We start from the raw sequence: 17,739 nt of genomic DNA on the forward strand, positions 1-17,739 counted from the left end.
AAAGGCCATCACCCGTGTAGCAGAATTTTTTTTTCACTTCTGAATTTTGACCATACGCAATTATCATAATACTTTTCTGTTGCTTATTTTTTTTATATATAATATTAATGGCCTATTCAAATTAAAAATTCTATGTTTTGAATTTTTTATATATATATATATATATATATATATATATATATATATATATATATATATATATTTTTTTTTTTTTTTTAAACTACCAAGCATTTGCTATTTTTTAATTATCTGACATCACTGGCATAATGACTGTACTTTCCACTGCCTGTCTAGGTGAAGAACTGAAGTTCAGAGAGAGCATCTAGATAGTCTTCATTGTCAGAATCACACTGCAGGGCGTGAACAAATCCAAGAATACCATGAGCTGAGCTATCATTGGAATTTATAGATAACCTTCTGTGAGCAATATTTCTCAGATTTCTGAAACACATATCCCTTGATCTTGAGGGATTTTTGATTTTACAACCTTCTTTGAAATACACAACAGCATTTGATTCTGATTTTTTGTTTTCCAGTAGAAACAGTCCATACTGCACATGTATGTCCTGAAGGTTTTCAGGTGTGCAGCTAGGTATATCATACAGTCTTTTAAAACATGCTTCTACTTTTTCATAGTTTTGAATTTTTTTATACAGATTTGCCAAATCCAGCAGTGCATAGATAAATTGTGGGTTAAGTTCCACTGCTTTTTCAAAATGATAAATGCTTTTTCTAACTGCATTACTTATTCTTAAGGGGTTATAACATATCTTTTTTTTGTAACTCATACCTACTTGATGGTGTAGGAATGCAGAGTTTGGTGTCTTAGCTAATGCGTTTTCTAACAGCTCAATAGACCTATCCACAGAGCCATACTTTCTGAAAAATTTAGCTGCATAACGTATAACATGTGGAACATCTGGAGACTTCTGTAATGCTTGCTCAATGTATTCAACACCTTGTGTTTGTTTACCAAAGTCCTGAAGTTTCAGGCCAAGCAACACCATGCATAATGTATCGTTTGGATTTATTGCTAATGCCTGTCTCAGCTGCGGTAAGGATTTACTCTCTTCAGGTGTACACTTTACATACGCAGGAGTTTCAAGGCGGTGCAAAGCTACTGCATACCCAGAATTGCTCTCTGGGTCTCTGGGATTTTCTTTGAGAGCTTTTTCAAAACACTCTGCTGCTTCTGCATAGTATATTTTACAGAATGTGAGTAATGTCCAGCCTTTTTCGCCATATACTTCAGCAAGTGGAATTGCATACAGGGAAGGACTCCCTGATGTTTTACAAACATTTTGCACCTTTTGCAGATAGCTCTGAGATTCAGCTGTTCTGTCCATGTAGTAGTACACCCATGCAAAGTTGCCCAAAGTAACAATGCTATGCCGATCTATGTCATTAGCATAATTTTTCACTATGCTCTCTTCAGCTTTCTGTAAATGTGTAAGGGCTTCTTCATAATTCTGTTTCAAGTGACTTGCAAAAGCCAGACAGTTGTAACAATGGTATACAGACTTCATTTGTGCAAAGCTTATTTCATCGTACATCCTTTCCATATAATCACCAACATCAATGAGTTCACTTTTCAAATTCCATGTAAAATGACACTCCAACTGCAGCAATCTGCTCTTCAGGGATTCCTGCAAATTAGCACTGCAAAACAAGATCATACGTACATTTTAGTTTGCGGTAAAACATCATTTTAAAAATTCTTGCATTTATTTATTTGTTTCTTAACTAATAAGTGAAGTGGCAATAATAAGTACCATATACATATGCATTTTGGAGCATCCAATCAGCCAATTGGTTTTTGGGATGTAAGAGAAAACTGGCGTATCTAAAAAAAGTCCACACAGACAGTAGAACATGCAATATCCGTGCAAAGTAGCTAGAGGTGGGGACTAAACCTTGGACTCTGAAACTATGATTTATTTCATTTATTGGTGTGGCAGCTTCACTTCATTTTTTCCAAAGATCATTTATGTAGATCATGATGAGGGTCAAGCCAGGTATACAGTCTTGCTGGACTACAAACTCTACAAATGTGGGGTTGGAGGAAACTTAAATGCAACCCACTCTTTAAGTATAATCATCGATGCAGTTCCATATCCAAAGTCATACAAGAAATGACTGTGTTACATGCTGTTTGGGGCAGAAATCACATTTCTGGTAAATTTGAGATTGCGGGCTGCTGTGGTTTGAATTTGACAATCAACCATTCATGCATGGTTCATTAAAGTTATTGGTATATTGTCCGATTTTTGATCATGTCTAATTACAGGCTGATAATCAATTTTAATGAAACAAGAAAGCAAGAGAGAATGGAAATAAGCCAGTGTTTTTTTATCAGAGTTATGCCTTGATCTGATCTTCTGGAGTATAACTCAGGCATTGTAGTAAAAAGAAGCTATCCATTTTCTTAGTATTTTTTTTTAATACATTAACACTCTTTAACTGTCTTCCAGTTCATAGTAATCCATCGTGCTACCATGAAATACAGCAACCACTCGATACATGTTCTTCAACAATATTTTAAAACAGACAGTCTGGATTCATGAAAGTTCTGCAACATGTACACCTCCATGTATACGTTCTGATATATTTTTATGATTCACCAACCACCCTAACATGATGCTACATTGTTCTCTAACATGAAGACATGCAGCACCACATAGGGCTGGCCCTGCAGCCATGCTGAATGCTAATGAGGCAGCCCGGATGAAAAGCATATCAGCCTAGACATCCACATCCTGCCCCCACCCCCCCACCCCACCCCATTAGGGAAACCACTGTAAAAAATTTCTCCAAAGCCAACTTCACACTTCTTAAGACAGAAGTGGCAAACTTCACAACACCCATGCAGGTGGACAATAGAGGTATGACTGCTGAATCCTACACAAATGCACTTTATAACACTTACACAAGTGCATGGACCGTGCTATCCATAACAGAACCAAGATGGTATCCTCCAAAAAAGGAAGTCAGTCTGGTGGTCCCCTGCCATAAACAAACTCTACAACAGAAGAAAGAAACTGTTGCAAAAAAGAGTAAAATCCCATGATTGGGGGAACTCCCTGGTCAGCCTCAGTAAGAAGCTGAGATCCCTCAAAAAATCCTCCAAAGCTAGTTATGAAAACAAAATCAATACAGATTCTAAAGACAACCACAAAGCATTCTATATCTATGTCAAGAATCTCAATGGCAACACTCAGATCTGCTCTGAGGTACAGCACAATGGCACTAAATATACAGAACCAACTGATATTGCCAACATCCTGGCATATAGGTTCAGTGCTAACTTTACCCCCCCTTTCACCCCCTAAAGAGCCCATCTCTATACCGGAAGAATGCAAAGTTCCTGTAATCACGGCTGCACAGGTAAAAAACACACTCTCCAAAGCCAAGAACGCAGTATCCATGGGACCTGACAACATCCCAGGCTGCGTTCTACATGAACTACAGAATGAACTGTCACCCCATCTAAGCACCATGTTCAATCATAGCCTCACCTCAGGCTTTGTACCCACTGAATGGCACACAGTGACAGTTATCTCACTCCACAAAGGGGGAACCACCACAGACCCTGGGAACTACCCCCCCATTAGCCTAACGAGCCTGGTCTGCAAGGCCATGGAAGATATCATTATGGAACTTACAAACAAAGACATTGGTAATCTCCAAACTCTGGACCCCACCCAGTTTAGGTTTGTAAAAGGCAGATCATGTCTCCTAAACATGATAGACTTCTTTGAAGCAGTCAATAAAGTTGTAGATGAGGGTAAGATGGTTCACACAGCCTATCTAGATCTTGCCAAGGCTTATGACACCATACTCCAATCTGGAATTATAGATAAACTCCCTAAACTAGGTATAAATCCCTATGTCACAAGATGGGTTGCCAACTGGCTCACTGATAGAACCCACACTGTGAAAGTAACAGACTCCAAATCTGACTTCAGACCAGTGACAGTGGAGTACCACAGGGTTCAGTCCTGGGTCCTCTCCTGTTTGGTATCTACTTTTCTGAAGTACAGGCTAACACAGAAGGTCTTTGGCTAATGAAGTTCACAAATGACTGCAAACTAGGAGCCATAACTGAAACTCCTAATGATCTGGACATCCTACAAAAGTGCCTCACTGAGACAGATGCCTTGTGTCAAAGCCATGGCCTCAAGCTCAATGCCAAAAAGTGCACTGTCATCCCCTTTGGTAAAAACTCTGTACCCATGAGCTACCACATAGGTGGTAGTCTACTTAACACCAAAAGTGTGATGAGACCTTGGGACACAGGTGGAGAGTAGTCTCTCCTTTGATAATCACATCACCGCAATAGTCAGGAAAGCCTTCTATGTGGCACACCTTATCACAAAAGGTTTCTTATCCAGGAAAAAAGAGGTCATTGTTCTCCTCCTCTACTTGTCACTCATTAGACCCATTATAGAGTACAGCACCCCTTTTGGTATGTGCCTCACAAGACATCTACAACAACTGGAAAGGCCGCAGAAATACTTCACAAAGAGGATTACTGGCTTCAAACAGATGCTCTACGCAGACCATCTCAAAAAACTCCAGCTTTACTCCGTCACATATCGGCTACTCAGAGGCAATCTCTGTCTAACATACAAAGCTATGTCAGACCCAGAGCTGTTGGACATGCTCCACTTAAAGAAATCCCAATACCTCCAAGCTACATGCTCTAGGGACCTAACCCTTGTCACCACAATAAACAGAACATGCTGGAGGGATAGATTCCTGTCCCAGAGAATTCCCATACTCTGGAACAAACTACCTATCTATATTAAACAAAGCTTCTCATTAGCACTCTTCAAGAAAAATCTTGATGATTGGATGGGAAATAGGAAATTCACCCCAGGGATCACCTCTGTGGCTCTGCTCGACAGGGGCACAAGAAAATAATTTTCTTTGGTGGCGAAAGCCAGGGTACCTTTTTGGCTAGGCTTGTATAGGCCCTAGGGCCGATAGCCTAGTACCTACCTATGAACCTATATGCTAATTAGGACAGCATCTGCATGCAAAGCAATTCAACAAATCGCTTGAACGTGCCGATCAGCATGGCCATCTCTACCACATCAAGGTACTGAACATGGTCAAAAGGCCATGTTTAGCCACCTGCAATGAACATAGATTGGGGGGCAATGGAGACACAAGATTCCAAGAGGAACAGGTGGGTGACATGCCTTAATGCCACTGACATTACTATAGGGAGGGGGCCACTAGCCACCAGAGATACAATATACTTAAATGCCTTAATGACACCAGCAGCAATACAGGGGTTGTGGAGTGGGGGAACTACTAGACACCAGAGATTGCTGTAAATGTAAGTACCTTAATGGCACTAATGTCAATGCAGGGATCACAAGTGGGGGGATTCACAAGTCACCAGGAAATTATATTTAAGTGCCACAATGACTCCAACAGCAGTTCTGGGATAAGGAGATGGAGGGATTCACTAGTCACCAGGGCAGTACCATAACAGTACTTACAGTATTATAGCTATCAGGGAGGTGGGGGACATAGTAGCCATCAGGGCATGTTCAATACATACCTTAATGACACTTCAACTATTACAAGGTTGAAGTGAACCACTGCAGAGCAGACAATTCAATTTTTACTCAATATCTATTTTCTGCTGATTCTATTTGAAAGGAAGTAGACTCTTATAAGCTTGATATTAGATAATATTTACTGTATTTTTAATTTAACTGTCATGTTTTTATTAACCATTATATCATTACAATTTTATGCATACTCATAAACCATGTACATTTACTAGTTTTTGATTAACTCTCATTTCATTGCTAGTCTACGTGTGTATGTACATTTATTAAGTAAAATTATGTAACTGCCTCTACTCATTCTTTAAATTGAAACATTTCTCCCTGGGCCTCCATTAAAAATTGGACATGTGCCCAGTTGGACTTTCCTGGTAAACAAAAGCAATAATAATTTAGGTACAGATGTGTGGACTCCAATGTGTGAGTATGCGTGTGTGTGTTAGATATAAATACATGTACATTTTATATGTTTTTCAGTCCTGCTGCCTGATGGTCTTTATCCTTCTTCTTGTAATTAACTGGTCCATTCATTCCTAACAGAGTGAGAGTCATTCTTGGCCCATTTGTTCCCTGTGAGATAGGAGAGAATTGCAGGGGCCATTATACAGGCAGCCATTAGGGTTAATTTCTGCTTTGGGGCCATATCCCTACTCCTTAGGGACTAACATGGACATCTACATCACTGCAGTGACCTGCTGTGCCCTCCTATAATGTGTGTTCTCTAACACACACATACAAATGTGTAAAATTAAAAATCAACTAAGTGCAGAGAAATGAAACACTGAGGGACAGATTCATGATCACCTACACTAAATGTAAACAATCTTTATTTAAGAAAATCCCTACCACATCTTTGTGCTGTATATTCACTCAGAATGGTGTACATTTAGTGCAGGCATTCATGAATCTAGCCCTTACTTTATTTTATAAACACAAGCTCACTAACATTAAACATTTTCATCTTATTTAATTCACAAAGACATCACCAGATTGAAAGGGATTGAATTAACAGACACAGTTAAAAAAACTTTTTTTCATGTATTCACAAGATAATATGAACCATACCATTTTCTACAACAAATAATAGAAATAAAACAACCAATTTATTTTTTATAATACATCCATTTAAACTTTTCAGTTTAACTACTGATTTGAAATTTTCACAGCATTCAACCCCCCAAAAGAATTCTCATCTAGCAGAACCTGTCACACTTTCTTTTACTTCTCTGTCTGCCCCTTAGATTTTCCATAACATGATCCAATACATAAAACATTTAAAAAAAAATCTGCACACTTAACTCTTTGCATCCAGTATTAACATATTCTTAAACTTAATAAGGAAGTGTATTCATATACCTACTTGTGAACTTTCTTTTTTACACGTTAATACAATGATCATTCTCAGAATTTTAAAATAAATACACATGTACTTCATAATATACATTTAAAACTCAATTTTATTCATACTTGAGTTTTATTTCTTATACCATGATTAGGCATGTCAAAATGCTCTTTTTAATTTCTATCCCTTTAATTAATAAATATTGGCTCATCGTCTACTTTATACAATACTACAGAGTAACTTGAAAAAGTCTCTAGTTATTTTGACTATCTTTAATGCCCCAGCTATCACTGTTGTTTGCCACTTTGTACCATTGGTCTCCTCTGTTTATTTTCTACAAAACCTGAACCTTGATTGTCACTATTATTCACTAATCAACCAATAACATCAGCTGGCTGTCTTCTTTTTAAAAACCTTTCTTCTAAAGACTCATGCAATAAATCTTTTATAACATTATTGACAGTTAACATATGAATTTTATAGCATTCTCTCTGATATTCTTTTTTTAAATATCCCAGGTTGATACTACTAAAATGCATTAAACCACTAGTACTTATATTTTTATAAGTTATGATTATAGTAGTGCTTGAATTAATAATATCCTTCTCTTTTTCCCATAAAATGATAACTTAGTAAAAAATCATTTTTCAACAAATAAATTTGTTCCAAAAGCAAAGTACAAAATTACCATAATTTGGATAATCATGGCCCCAGTAGCCACTCTTTGTGTTTGTTGATAATAGGAATTCTTCAACTTAAAAAAGTATTAATTAACACACAATCAATAAAATCAATTAAATTATCTTATGCACTGGATTGTGTTGTTTAAAATCCAAGAGGGAGATAGAGAAGTACTTTTAGAAGTAAAATAATTTGAGTAGCAAGTTTTTTAGGTTTGAATGACGGTGTAAGCTCTAGTAGTTAAACAGAAACGTTTAAATGAATTTATAATGAAAATAAAGTAACCATTTGAAATGTTGGGACCCACCAGAGAAAGTCCAGAAGCATAGAATGGCTGAAAAATAGACTTTTATACATTAAGTTCAAGTTGGCCATTTTTTGGATGTTCCCTTTTCACCAAGTAATTGTGATCTCATAGTTGTAATATAAAAGTATGGGGTTCGGGGGGGGGGGGGGTTGCCCTTGCAAAACTGAAGTTTATAGGAGAAGAATGCTGTTTGAGATTTGTGCTTTTTCTGAGTTTTCTGTCTTTTTTTATGAATTGTCAGCATTCAGTATGCCAATTGCCAACATTTCAATAGGGAGCCTAGAAACACATTAATTGTTTTGTTTGTTCTATTTGTTCTAGAAAATGATATGGTCCAGATTATTGCATGAATACATTGAAAAACAGTATTTAAGTTTCTCTGTTAATTGTCCCTTTCAGTCTGATAAAGGCCTTGTGAATGAAATAAGATGCAAGTGTTTCCTGTGAGTAAACTTGTATTTGTAAAAAAAAAAAAGTTTTTGTGTAATTTGTCTGCATTCACATGATTTTCTATTTTACATTTTGCAGTACATTTTCAATTAGTCCAGTAATTTTCCACATTTTGTACTGTGTCATGTATATATGTGAGGGCAAACTTTCACTAGTTTAGAAGAATCAGACCTGCTTTTCCTCAATCGATAGTCTTTTACATCCCTTAAGCCTCTGGTTGCAAGGCAGCAAATTGCCTGAAAAAAAAAAACAATACCCTCTCGGAAGGAAAGGTCTCCACATGGTCCTTTGAGATCTACATCTGATATTTGAATTCAAATTATCTGGGTCACAGTCCCAGTTTTGTCTCTCTGAATTAAAGGACTAGACAGCCATCACCATAGTTGTACTTACAAATGCATGCATAGCTTCCAGAAAATGACATTCCTGACCATAGAAGAGATCAGTTTGCATTCCAATTTCCTCCTATATTCCCTGATACTAGTTGAATTAGCAGTGGGAATAATACAGGGGAGTATAAAAATCAGAGGATTAGGTCTGGTAGTAAAGGTGACAGTGGAAATACTATAGTATAAGAATTATAATGAAGCAAAGTGTGAAGAGATATTTTTAGTAAAGGTTACAGCATTCAACAGATACTATAGAAGATGGGAAGTGAGGTTAAATGTGTATACATATATATATATATATATAGTCACCTTCATTTCCTGACAGTTCATTTAGCTGACAGAAATCTCAGGCAGGCCAATTGCCTGGCAGTTCATTTGCCTGACAGTTCATTTGCCCAACAATTAGAAAAAGGCAAATAAAAAGTATTTGTCCTTTTCCCCACTGTAGTGTGATCCTGGAGTTAGAATATATAGTTAAAGGGGTGTGGGGGTGAAGCCCCCCACCTACATTGGTTTTAGTGAACAAGAAAAAAAAACTGCACAATATAAAACCAAAGTAGGTGGGGAGCTTCTCCCCACCCCACCCCCAACTGCATATTCTAACTCCAGGATTGCACTACAGTGAGGAAAAGGGCAAATACTTTTTACTTGCCTTTTTCTAATTGTCAGGCAAATGAACTGTCAGGCAATTGGGCTGCCTGAAATTTCTGTCGGCCAAATGAACTTTAGGTCAAATGAGGGTGACCTATATATATATATCTCCCCTGGTGTTGAACATGAGCAAAAACATGTATTAGATAAGTAGTCTTTTAAAGACAGTTTGAAGGATTGAAAAGAAGTCTCTGTCCTGATACCTTTAGGGTAGTATTACAAAATTTTGTGATAAAGCAGGAGTACAGACAGTAGCCTACAGATATGGATGATTTCTAGACAGTGAGTTGTGTTTGGTCATCAGATCATAGTGAACATTTGGGGGACTATATTTATAGGGTTGCATTTAGGGCAGGACAAGCAGCAAGGAAATTTGTCTTTTTGTAAGTGGAGAGCGGCTGTGTATTTTAAGCAGTGGGGTAGTTCACGCCAGTTATGAGTCTTTAATACAGTGCAGTAATGGTTTGGGTAATAAGTATTGGTGCAAATTTGGCAACTTTATTATAGTATTGTTCACGTTTTTATATAATTGAGGTCTGGAGGTCTGTGAGGATGGGAGAGCTATAGAGAAGGGAAGGCAGGAGATAACTATTGGCTAGGGTGATTCTAGATACAGGCGTAAGGAAGTTTCTGGATCTATAGAGCAAACCTTGTTTTTGATGAGTTTTCTTACTGGCATTTTGTATATGGAAATTGAATCTGAGGTTGTCATCTATTATCATATCTAAGAGTTAAGTGTGGGATATCAGTTCAGTATTGCTACTATTAAGGTAATTATTTCTCATGAGACAGAGATTTGGGGAAGAAAAGTAATAATATGCTCTTTCTGGGGTTAAGTTTTAGTTTAGATTTGTGTAGCCATTTTTCAGTGGCAGTGAAAGATTCAGAGTAATTTGTTGAACGTGTTCCTGGTCATAGTTGAACATATAAGTGTCAAATCATCAGCATGCACATGAGAGAGTCATGTGTGCATGTGTGTATGTATGGAGTAAGTTACTAAGAATATTAGAGGAGAGGACCAATAATCAATCCTTGATTGGTGTCTGACATTGAGGTAGCTTTTGATCCGATTTAGAGTATCTGGTGTTAAGCCAAGTGAGGACGTCTGTGTCAAGAGTTTAGTATGATAGGCTATATACAAGGCCTTTGATAGGTCAAGGAATGGGGTTGAAAATAATTTGTCACTACCCCTAGCTTTGTTGCCTGTCTCAGTAAATGCTAGCAAAGCTGTAATGATACTATGGGAAGACTGAAAACCATAGTGTGTAGGAGTTACAAGTTGTTCCTGACTGAGATAATTTAGCAGCTGTTTTTGGATGCAGTTTTTCAATATTTTTGAAAAAGGGAAAAGGATTGCTATTGGTCTAAAATTTATGATATCTATTGCATTTCTGCCTTTGTGGGGGGAGGGGTTAATGTATGATTTTTTTCTAAATATTGGAGAAGTATGATTACTGTATGTATCTGTTTATTAGAATGGATTTGGGATAGGCTATGCTATCTGCTGCCATTTTAATAAATTTGCTGGCTAAGTTATCTGCAGAAATACAGCATTTTTTTTAGTTTGCTTAATAGATGTTTTATAGTAGCTGTAGGTACTGGCTGTAAGGTGGGCATAGATGAAGCTTGTGACTGTTGTGGGTAATATGGATTGGTAAGACTGAAATCCTTCATAATAGATGCTATACTGACTATATGGTAGGTATTGGACTGTATAGTAATGTCTAGTGATGGACTGTTTGGGAATGGGTTGGGAGTGGACTTTTGTCCTGGTTCCATTCTTTCTTTAATAGATGACCAGAACTATTTTGTATCAGTTTTGCTACTATTCTGGAATTTATTTTGGTATGTTTTTTTATCAGAAACTTTTTTTATCTGATTGCAAAGGTGTTGGAGGTTTTGTGGAGTTTATTTGTCTGTCTGCCAGCATTTCCAGGCTTTGTATTTAACCATCATAAGATTGGTTGCAGTATTGTTTAACCAGGGCAAACCATTTGCTTTCTTTCATTTATTTATAGGGGGTGCTAATTTTGTGTAGGCTATTAAGGAAGACTGAGTTAAATTTTGTTACTGTATCCTCTTAAGGGGGGATTTTTAATATATTCCAGCTAATTGAGGAGACCACAGCATTGAATACTTGTGGGCAGAAGTTAGGTTATGGATAGTTATAGATAGTTGTTCTTTTGGGAAGTTTTGTATGTAATTGCTAAAGGAAGGAAGATAATCACTTAGGGAGTTTGGTAGAATACCCGATGAGATAAATTGAATAAGATCTGATACTAAAATCCAGTCCAGTAGACAATTTGAGTATTTGCTAAAGTATGTTGGACTTTCTATCATTTGTTTAAAGCTGAACAGATTTATACTGGATTCAGCAGAAGTTGATGTAAGATCAAGCCAATTTGTGTTGTCATACTCTGATATTATTGCTTCATGTGTTGTGGAAATTGAGGCCCAGTCTATAATTTCTTCTAGTGCAATAATATTGTCATCTGGGGGAATATGCAAGTATAATATATTTTTGCTTATATTTGTTTAGCTTTAGGAAAGTAATAAGGAGGTCTGCTTTATTAAATTGTTGTATGGGAGCATCATATGGAGTTAAGTTATAGTGGTTTGGATATATTATAGAGGCACAACCATCATTTCTTTTGGAGCAATAATTGTAAAGTATATTATAGCCACGTGGTAGTACCTCAGTATCGATGATGTTTGGTTTTAACCAAGTTATGATTATAGCTAAGATATCTGTTTTTTGAACTGCAATCCAACCATGGAGTTCTGTGATTTTATTTAATTGTAATGAGAGTTATTTGACTAATAAGTAATTGGGATAGTGGGGTTTGGTTGGTGTTATTTGCAGTAGTGTTTTTATCTGAATGGTGGGTATTTCAACCAGGGCTAGGGTGAATGCCACCATTGACAAGGACTGGTTTCAGATAAAGCAACACTTCTAGATGCTTTTTTGTAGCCTTTTTACTGAAGAGTATTGTTTTTGGCTGATTTTAGGGTACGTTAAATTATTTAAAGTTAAAAAAAAGTATGGAGCATCATGATAAATGCTAGGTATTATAATGGAGGCATCTGTAGATGAAATGGTATTGGCTTGTAGAACTTTACTTGGTGATACAATGTTTGTAATTTGGAGACTGTTTTAACAGGTGAGGGAGACTAGACATAGTAGTATACACAAGGTTAGACTTGGCAGAAACATGCTGAGATGGTAAAGTATTGGCAGTACTGGCCACATGTAAAGGAAAAAAGGAAGTTAAAAAAAACGTGTTAGTACTGGAGTATTAAATGTGGCTAACATAGGAGGAAAAGAGAGCTTTTGGTAATTAAACAAAGCAAGAGAGAATATCCAACCAATAAATTGGTACAAACAGTAATAGCAAAGTCCAAATAGTAAAAGTTGTACCAAACCAAACACAGGTCCGTAAAAACACCAAAGTTTAATGAGTGCAAGTACAAGGTACTTTCACAGAGAAGTCTGTTTCATCAGGAAAAAACAGTTCAACTGAATTCTGAAAACCTTTTATACAAAATCACATGATAATAAAACAATTAGTAAAACAATTAAGACTTTAATAAAACAATTAAAGCATTAAAAAACACCTTCATCTAACACTGTTGTGTAAATAGTTAAGTTCTGGTTTCAAAGAAAAAAACTTAATTGAGACTGGGTTTCTGATGTGCTTTAAAGTACAAAATTGACTTGTTTTCTTGTCTTTCTGTGATGTTTTTAATGTCACATCCTCTAATAGGGACTTTCACATTTTCAAGTATGAAAAACTTGAAAGTGTGCGTATCATCAGTAGTAGATATCTGTTTGTATAAAGAATTGGTCAAGACCTTCCTTTTAATTTCTGAAAGATGGTTACCAATACGTTTTTTAAAAGTCTGGTTGGTCTTGCCAATATAAAATGACTCACATTGCTCACAAAATGTCATGCATACTAAATGAGTGCTGCAACAATTTCAAATATACGATGCCTTACTGGGTCCACAAAGTTTGTTTCAGTATAAATACATTTGCAGTAAATACATCAGTTGCATCTATAGGTGCCTCTAGCTTTAGGCTTAATATGTTTATAAGCTGGTTGTTCTTTATAACGTAACTTATTTTTTAAAGTAGAGCATCTTTGATAACTAAATTATGTTTTTTGAGAGATATCTAATAACTCAGGTAAGGACCAATGCTTATTAATAATGCTTTTGATAGTTGTGCTATTCTGATCAAAGTTAAGGATATATCGACATCCACTAGATCGAGTTTGTTCTTTAATTCATTTATCTTGTTTTTGTTTATTTCTAGTGGGAAAAAATGGAGGATCTATATTATCCCTAAGAGTTAGAATATCATCTCTAACATCATTGGCTCTATTAATGTTATAGCCTCTATTTCTGAAATCTTGGGCCATGTCATTTAACTGTTCAGTCAATATAATGGACTGTGTATTGTCTGCTTAGTCATGCCTCTTTTCCATGAAGTGTAGTTTCTATTTGAATTCTTTGTTAAATGAATATCTAAATAATTAGCTTGTCTATAATGCACAGTTTTTTTAAACCTTAGGAAAGTAATAGTAGTGTGTAAATAATTAATAAACTCATTTAAGTCATTCAGTGTTCCTTCCCATAAAAGAAAAATGTCGTCCACAAAATGTATATAGACTATGACACCTTTCGTCATCCAATGTACATTATGATCCAATATAAATTCTTCTTTCCAACAATTCATAACTATGTTGGCATAGGTATTTTGCTACGGGGGTGCCCATAGCAACCCCTGAAGATTGTCTATAGTATTTATCTTGAAATAAGAATACATTGTTTTCTAATACAAAGTTAAGCAGACGGCAAATGAAATCAATATGCAGATGTCTGGAAACTGTTTTGAACTATATTGCTTTACCATGTCAATGCCTAGATTGTTGGGTATGCATGTAAAGAGAGATTCTACAACTAATGTCACTAAATGAGAAGTCAGTGCTGAATTAGTTTCTGTCCAATCAAAAAGTAATTACATAAATTCTGTGCTATCCTTTACTATAGTTGTTGAAGTACTTAGAACAACTTTAAGTTCATACTCCAGATATTTAAAGATAGCCTCAGTTGCCCATCCATGTGCTGATACAATGGGACATAATGGTGGATTAGTCAAACTTTTATGTATTTTTGGAATCCCATAAATTATGGGAATAACAGGTGAAGTAAAAAGCAAATAATTATATAACTTTTCATCAATAGATCCACTGTGCAAAAAATCACATAAACTATTAGTTATTCATTTAGTTGCATCACATATAGAATTCTTACTTATATTTTAATAATCAGCTGTATTAAACATTTTTAAACATTGATGCAATATACCAGTCAGTGTTCATAATTACTACCCCCCCCCACCTTTATCTGCAGGCTTAATAATTATTTTATCATTTTGCTGTAATGAACGAATAGTATTATAATCAGTTTCACACAAGTTATAAAAACTTTTCTTCTGCTTAGAGGTAAAAGATGCATAAATATCTTGTTCACCTAACTTTTCAAACATATTTACCACTTGATTTTGAGGAGGCATAAAATACTGCTTCTAAAATATTTAGGCAAACTGTCAGCATGTGCACCCCATTGTTGCAGAAATATATGAAGATTTAGTTTACGAATAAACAGTTTAAAATCAAGCAGAGTTTTAGAAACATCAGTGCTAGTAGCTAGTATATACATTAAACCTCTGTTTAAAATGTTAACTTCTGACTGAGTCAAAACATAGTCAGAAATGTTAAAGTAAATGTCTGAATGAATAGTACCCTTGGTTGGTAAGTGTACTCCAGTTTGTTGCTCTTTTTCCGCTCGCGGTTCTCTGAGACCATTTTCTTTTGGGTGGAGTAGGGTATGGCTTCATTTGTGAAGATACATCTCCTTCCTGGTGAATGCAAATGTTATCAATAGGATCCAACGTTGAAACAATATATGTATCTGCCATCGGTCTAGGCATTTCACTTGATGTAGTGATATTAAGCAGGTTTCCCATATTTGACGTGTTGGCAAGTGTGTGGGTAGTATCACAGTTGCTACCATCATCAGTGATGTTACCCGGAAGAAATGATGTCATATTGGAATCCTTATTAGTCACATTCAGTGCTTTGGAAGCATTTTGATTGCCCATTTTATAATTCTGCCAGAAAAAAACATGACCAAGTTTTAAATCATTAATGTCTCTTTGAAGTTTATGTTTCTTATGTGCAATTAACAGATTCTCAAACTTGTTTAACTTGTCAAGTGTTTTTTAACAGTAAATTAGAATGTATAACGCTTACAACACCTTCTGTGAGATCTTTATACCTTCCAACTATTTAATTTCTAAGCTGCTGTTCAATTGGCTCAAAATGCTTATTCATAAGCTGCATATATTGTCTGGATAGTTATAAATTTAATTGCTGCCATTTTCTTAATAGTTCTAGCTGGGACTCACCATAAGTAGGCATTTTTAAAATGTGGAATCCCCTAGGAGTAATATTTAGCTTGATATAAGCATTAAAAGCCAGTTGTTGCCATTGAAACTTTTTGAAATTACTTACAGTTATGTCAAAGTTCATAAGTTTGGCTTATATTCCTCAATGCATGTTGCAAGAAGGACGTCAGCATTACTGGACTCTGTAGTTGTTGTAAGATCAATAAGTAAGGGATTATCATGAACTTCAAGGAGATCCTGAATACTCTGAACAAATGTATGAGATGCCGTACTAGTTGATGGTAGATTTTAAACCTGTTGCATGTTAGGCTGGGTTAGTTCCAGGTAAAGTCAAACAAAGCAAGAGAGAATATCCAGCCAATAAATTGGTACAAACAGTAATAGCAAAGTCCAAATAGTAAAAGTTGTACCAAACCAAACACAGGTCCATAAAATCACCAAAGTTTAATGAATGCAAGTTCAAGGTATTTTCACAGAGAAGTCTGTTTCATCAGGCAAAAACAGTTCAAATGAATTCTGAAAACCTTTTATACAAAATCACATGACAGTAAAACAATTAGTAAAACAATTAAACAATTAAGACTTTAATAAAACAATTAAAGCATTAAAAAACACCTTCATCTAACACTGTTGTGTAAATAGATAAGTTCTGGTTCCAAAGAAAAAAACTTCATTGATACCAGGTTTCTGTTGTGCTTTAAAGTACAAAATCCACTTGTTTACTTGTCTTTCTGTGATGTTTTTAATGTCACCTCCTCTAATAGGGACTTTCACATTTTCAAGTATGGAAAACTTGAAAGTGTGTGTATCATCAGTAGTAGATATCTGTTTGTATAAAGAATTGGTCAAGGCCTTCCTTTTAATTTCTGAAAGATGGTTACCAATACTTTTTTTTAAAAGTCTGGTTGGTCTTGCCAATATAAAATGACTCACATTGCTCACAAAATGCCATGTATACTAAATGAGTGCTGGAACAATTTCCATATGCATTAATTTCAAATATACGATGCCTTACTGAGTCCACAAAGTTTGTTTCAGTATAAATAAACTTACAGTACATACATTGGTTGCATCTATAGGTGCCTCTAACTTTAGGATTAATATATTTATAAGCTGGTTGTTCTTTTTAACATAACTTATTTTTTAAAGTAGAGCATCTTCGATAACTAAATTATGTTTTTGAGAGATATCTAATAACACAGGTACAAAAGATAGTAAGGACCAATGCTTATTAATAATGTTTTTGATAGTTGCACTATTCTGATCAAAGTTAAGGATATATCAACATCCACTAGATTGAGTTTGTTATTTAATTCATTTATCTTGTTTTTGTTTATTTCTAGTGGAAAAAACTGGAGGATCTATATTATCCCTATGAGTTAGAATATCATCTCTAACATCATAGGCTCTATTAATGTTATAGCGTCTATTTCTAAAATCTTGAGCCAAGTCATTTAACTGTTCAGTCAATATAGTGGGCTGTGTATTGTCTGCTTAGTCGTGCCATTTGGTTCTTAATAATATTAATAAATATATGTGGGGGGTACATGCTGTCTCATGCTAAATAAGTAAATTTTTAACATATTTTCTATGATGTGTAGTTTCTATCTGTCCTTTTGAATTCTTTGTTAGATGAATATCAAAAAAATTATCTTGTCTAAAATGCACAGTTTTCTTAAACCTTAGAAAAGTAGTAGTATTGTGTAAATAATTAATATACTCATTTAAGTCATTCAGAGTTCCTTCCCATAAAAGAAAAAGTTGTCCACAAAATGTTTATAGAATACAACACCTTTCGTCGGCCAATGTACATTATGATCCAATATAAATTCTTCTTCCCAACAATTCATAATTATGTTGGCATG

The 17,739-nt window shown here is 35.4% G+C and overlaps 1 protein-coding gene across 1 annotated transcript in view; it reads right to left on the bottom strand.

Moving 5' to 3' along the window:
* Positions 1–207: 207 nt before the first annotated feature.
* LOC122789210 (interferon-induced protein with tetratricopeptide repeats 1-like) overlaps positions 208–17,739 on the bottom strand; it is a 244,140-nt gene continuing 226,608 nt past the window's right edge. The window contains exons 2-3 of the mRNA XM_044056479.1: positions 15,210–15,577; positions 208–1,659 (exon numbers count right to left, since the gene is read on the bottom strand). Coding sequence (XP_043912414.1) covers positions 291–1,659; positions 15,210–15,568 — 1,728 coding nt within the window. The 5' untranslated portion in view covers positions 15,569–15,577 and the 3' untranslated portion in view covers positions 208–290. The remainder of the gene's footprint in view (positions 1,660–15,209; positions 15,578–17,739) is intronic.

This window comes from Protopterus annectens, chromosome 14.part0 (assembly GCF_019279795.1).
Source record: "Protopterus annectens isolate FY-2018-M chromosome 14.part0, PAN1.0, whole genome shotgun sequence".
Taxonomy (NCBI): Eukaryota; Metazoa; Chordata; order Ceratodontiformes; family Protopteridae; genus Protopterus; species Protopterus annectens.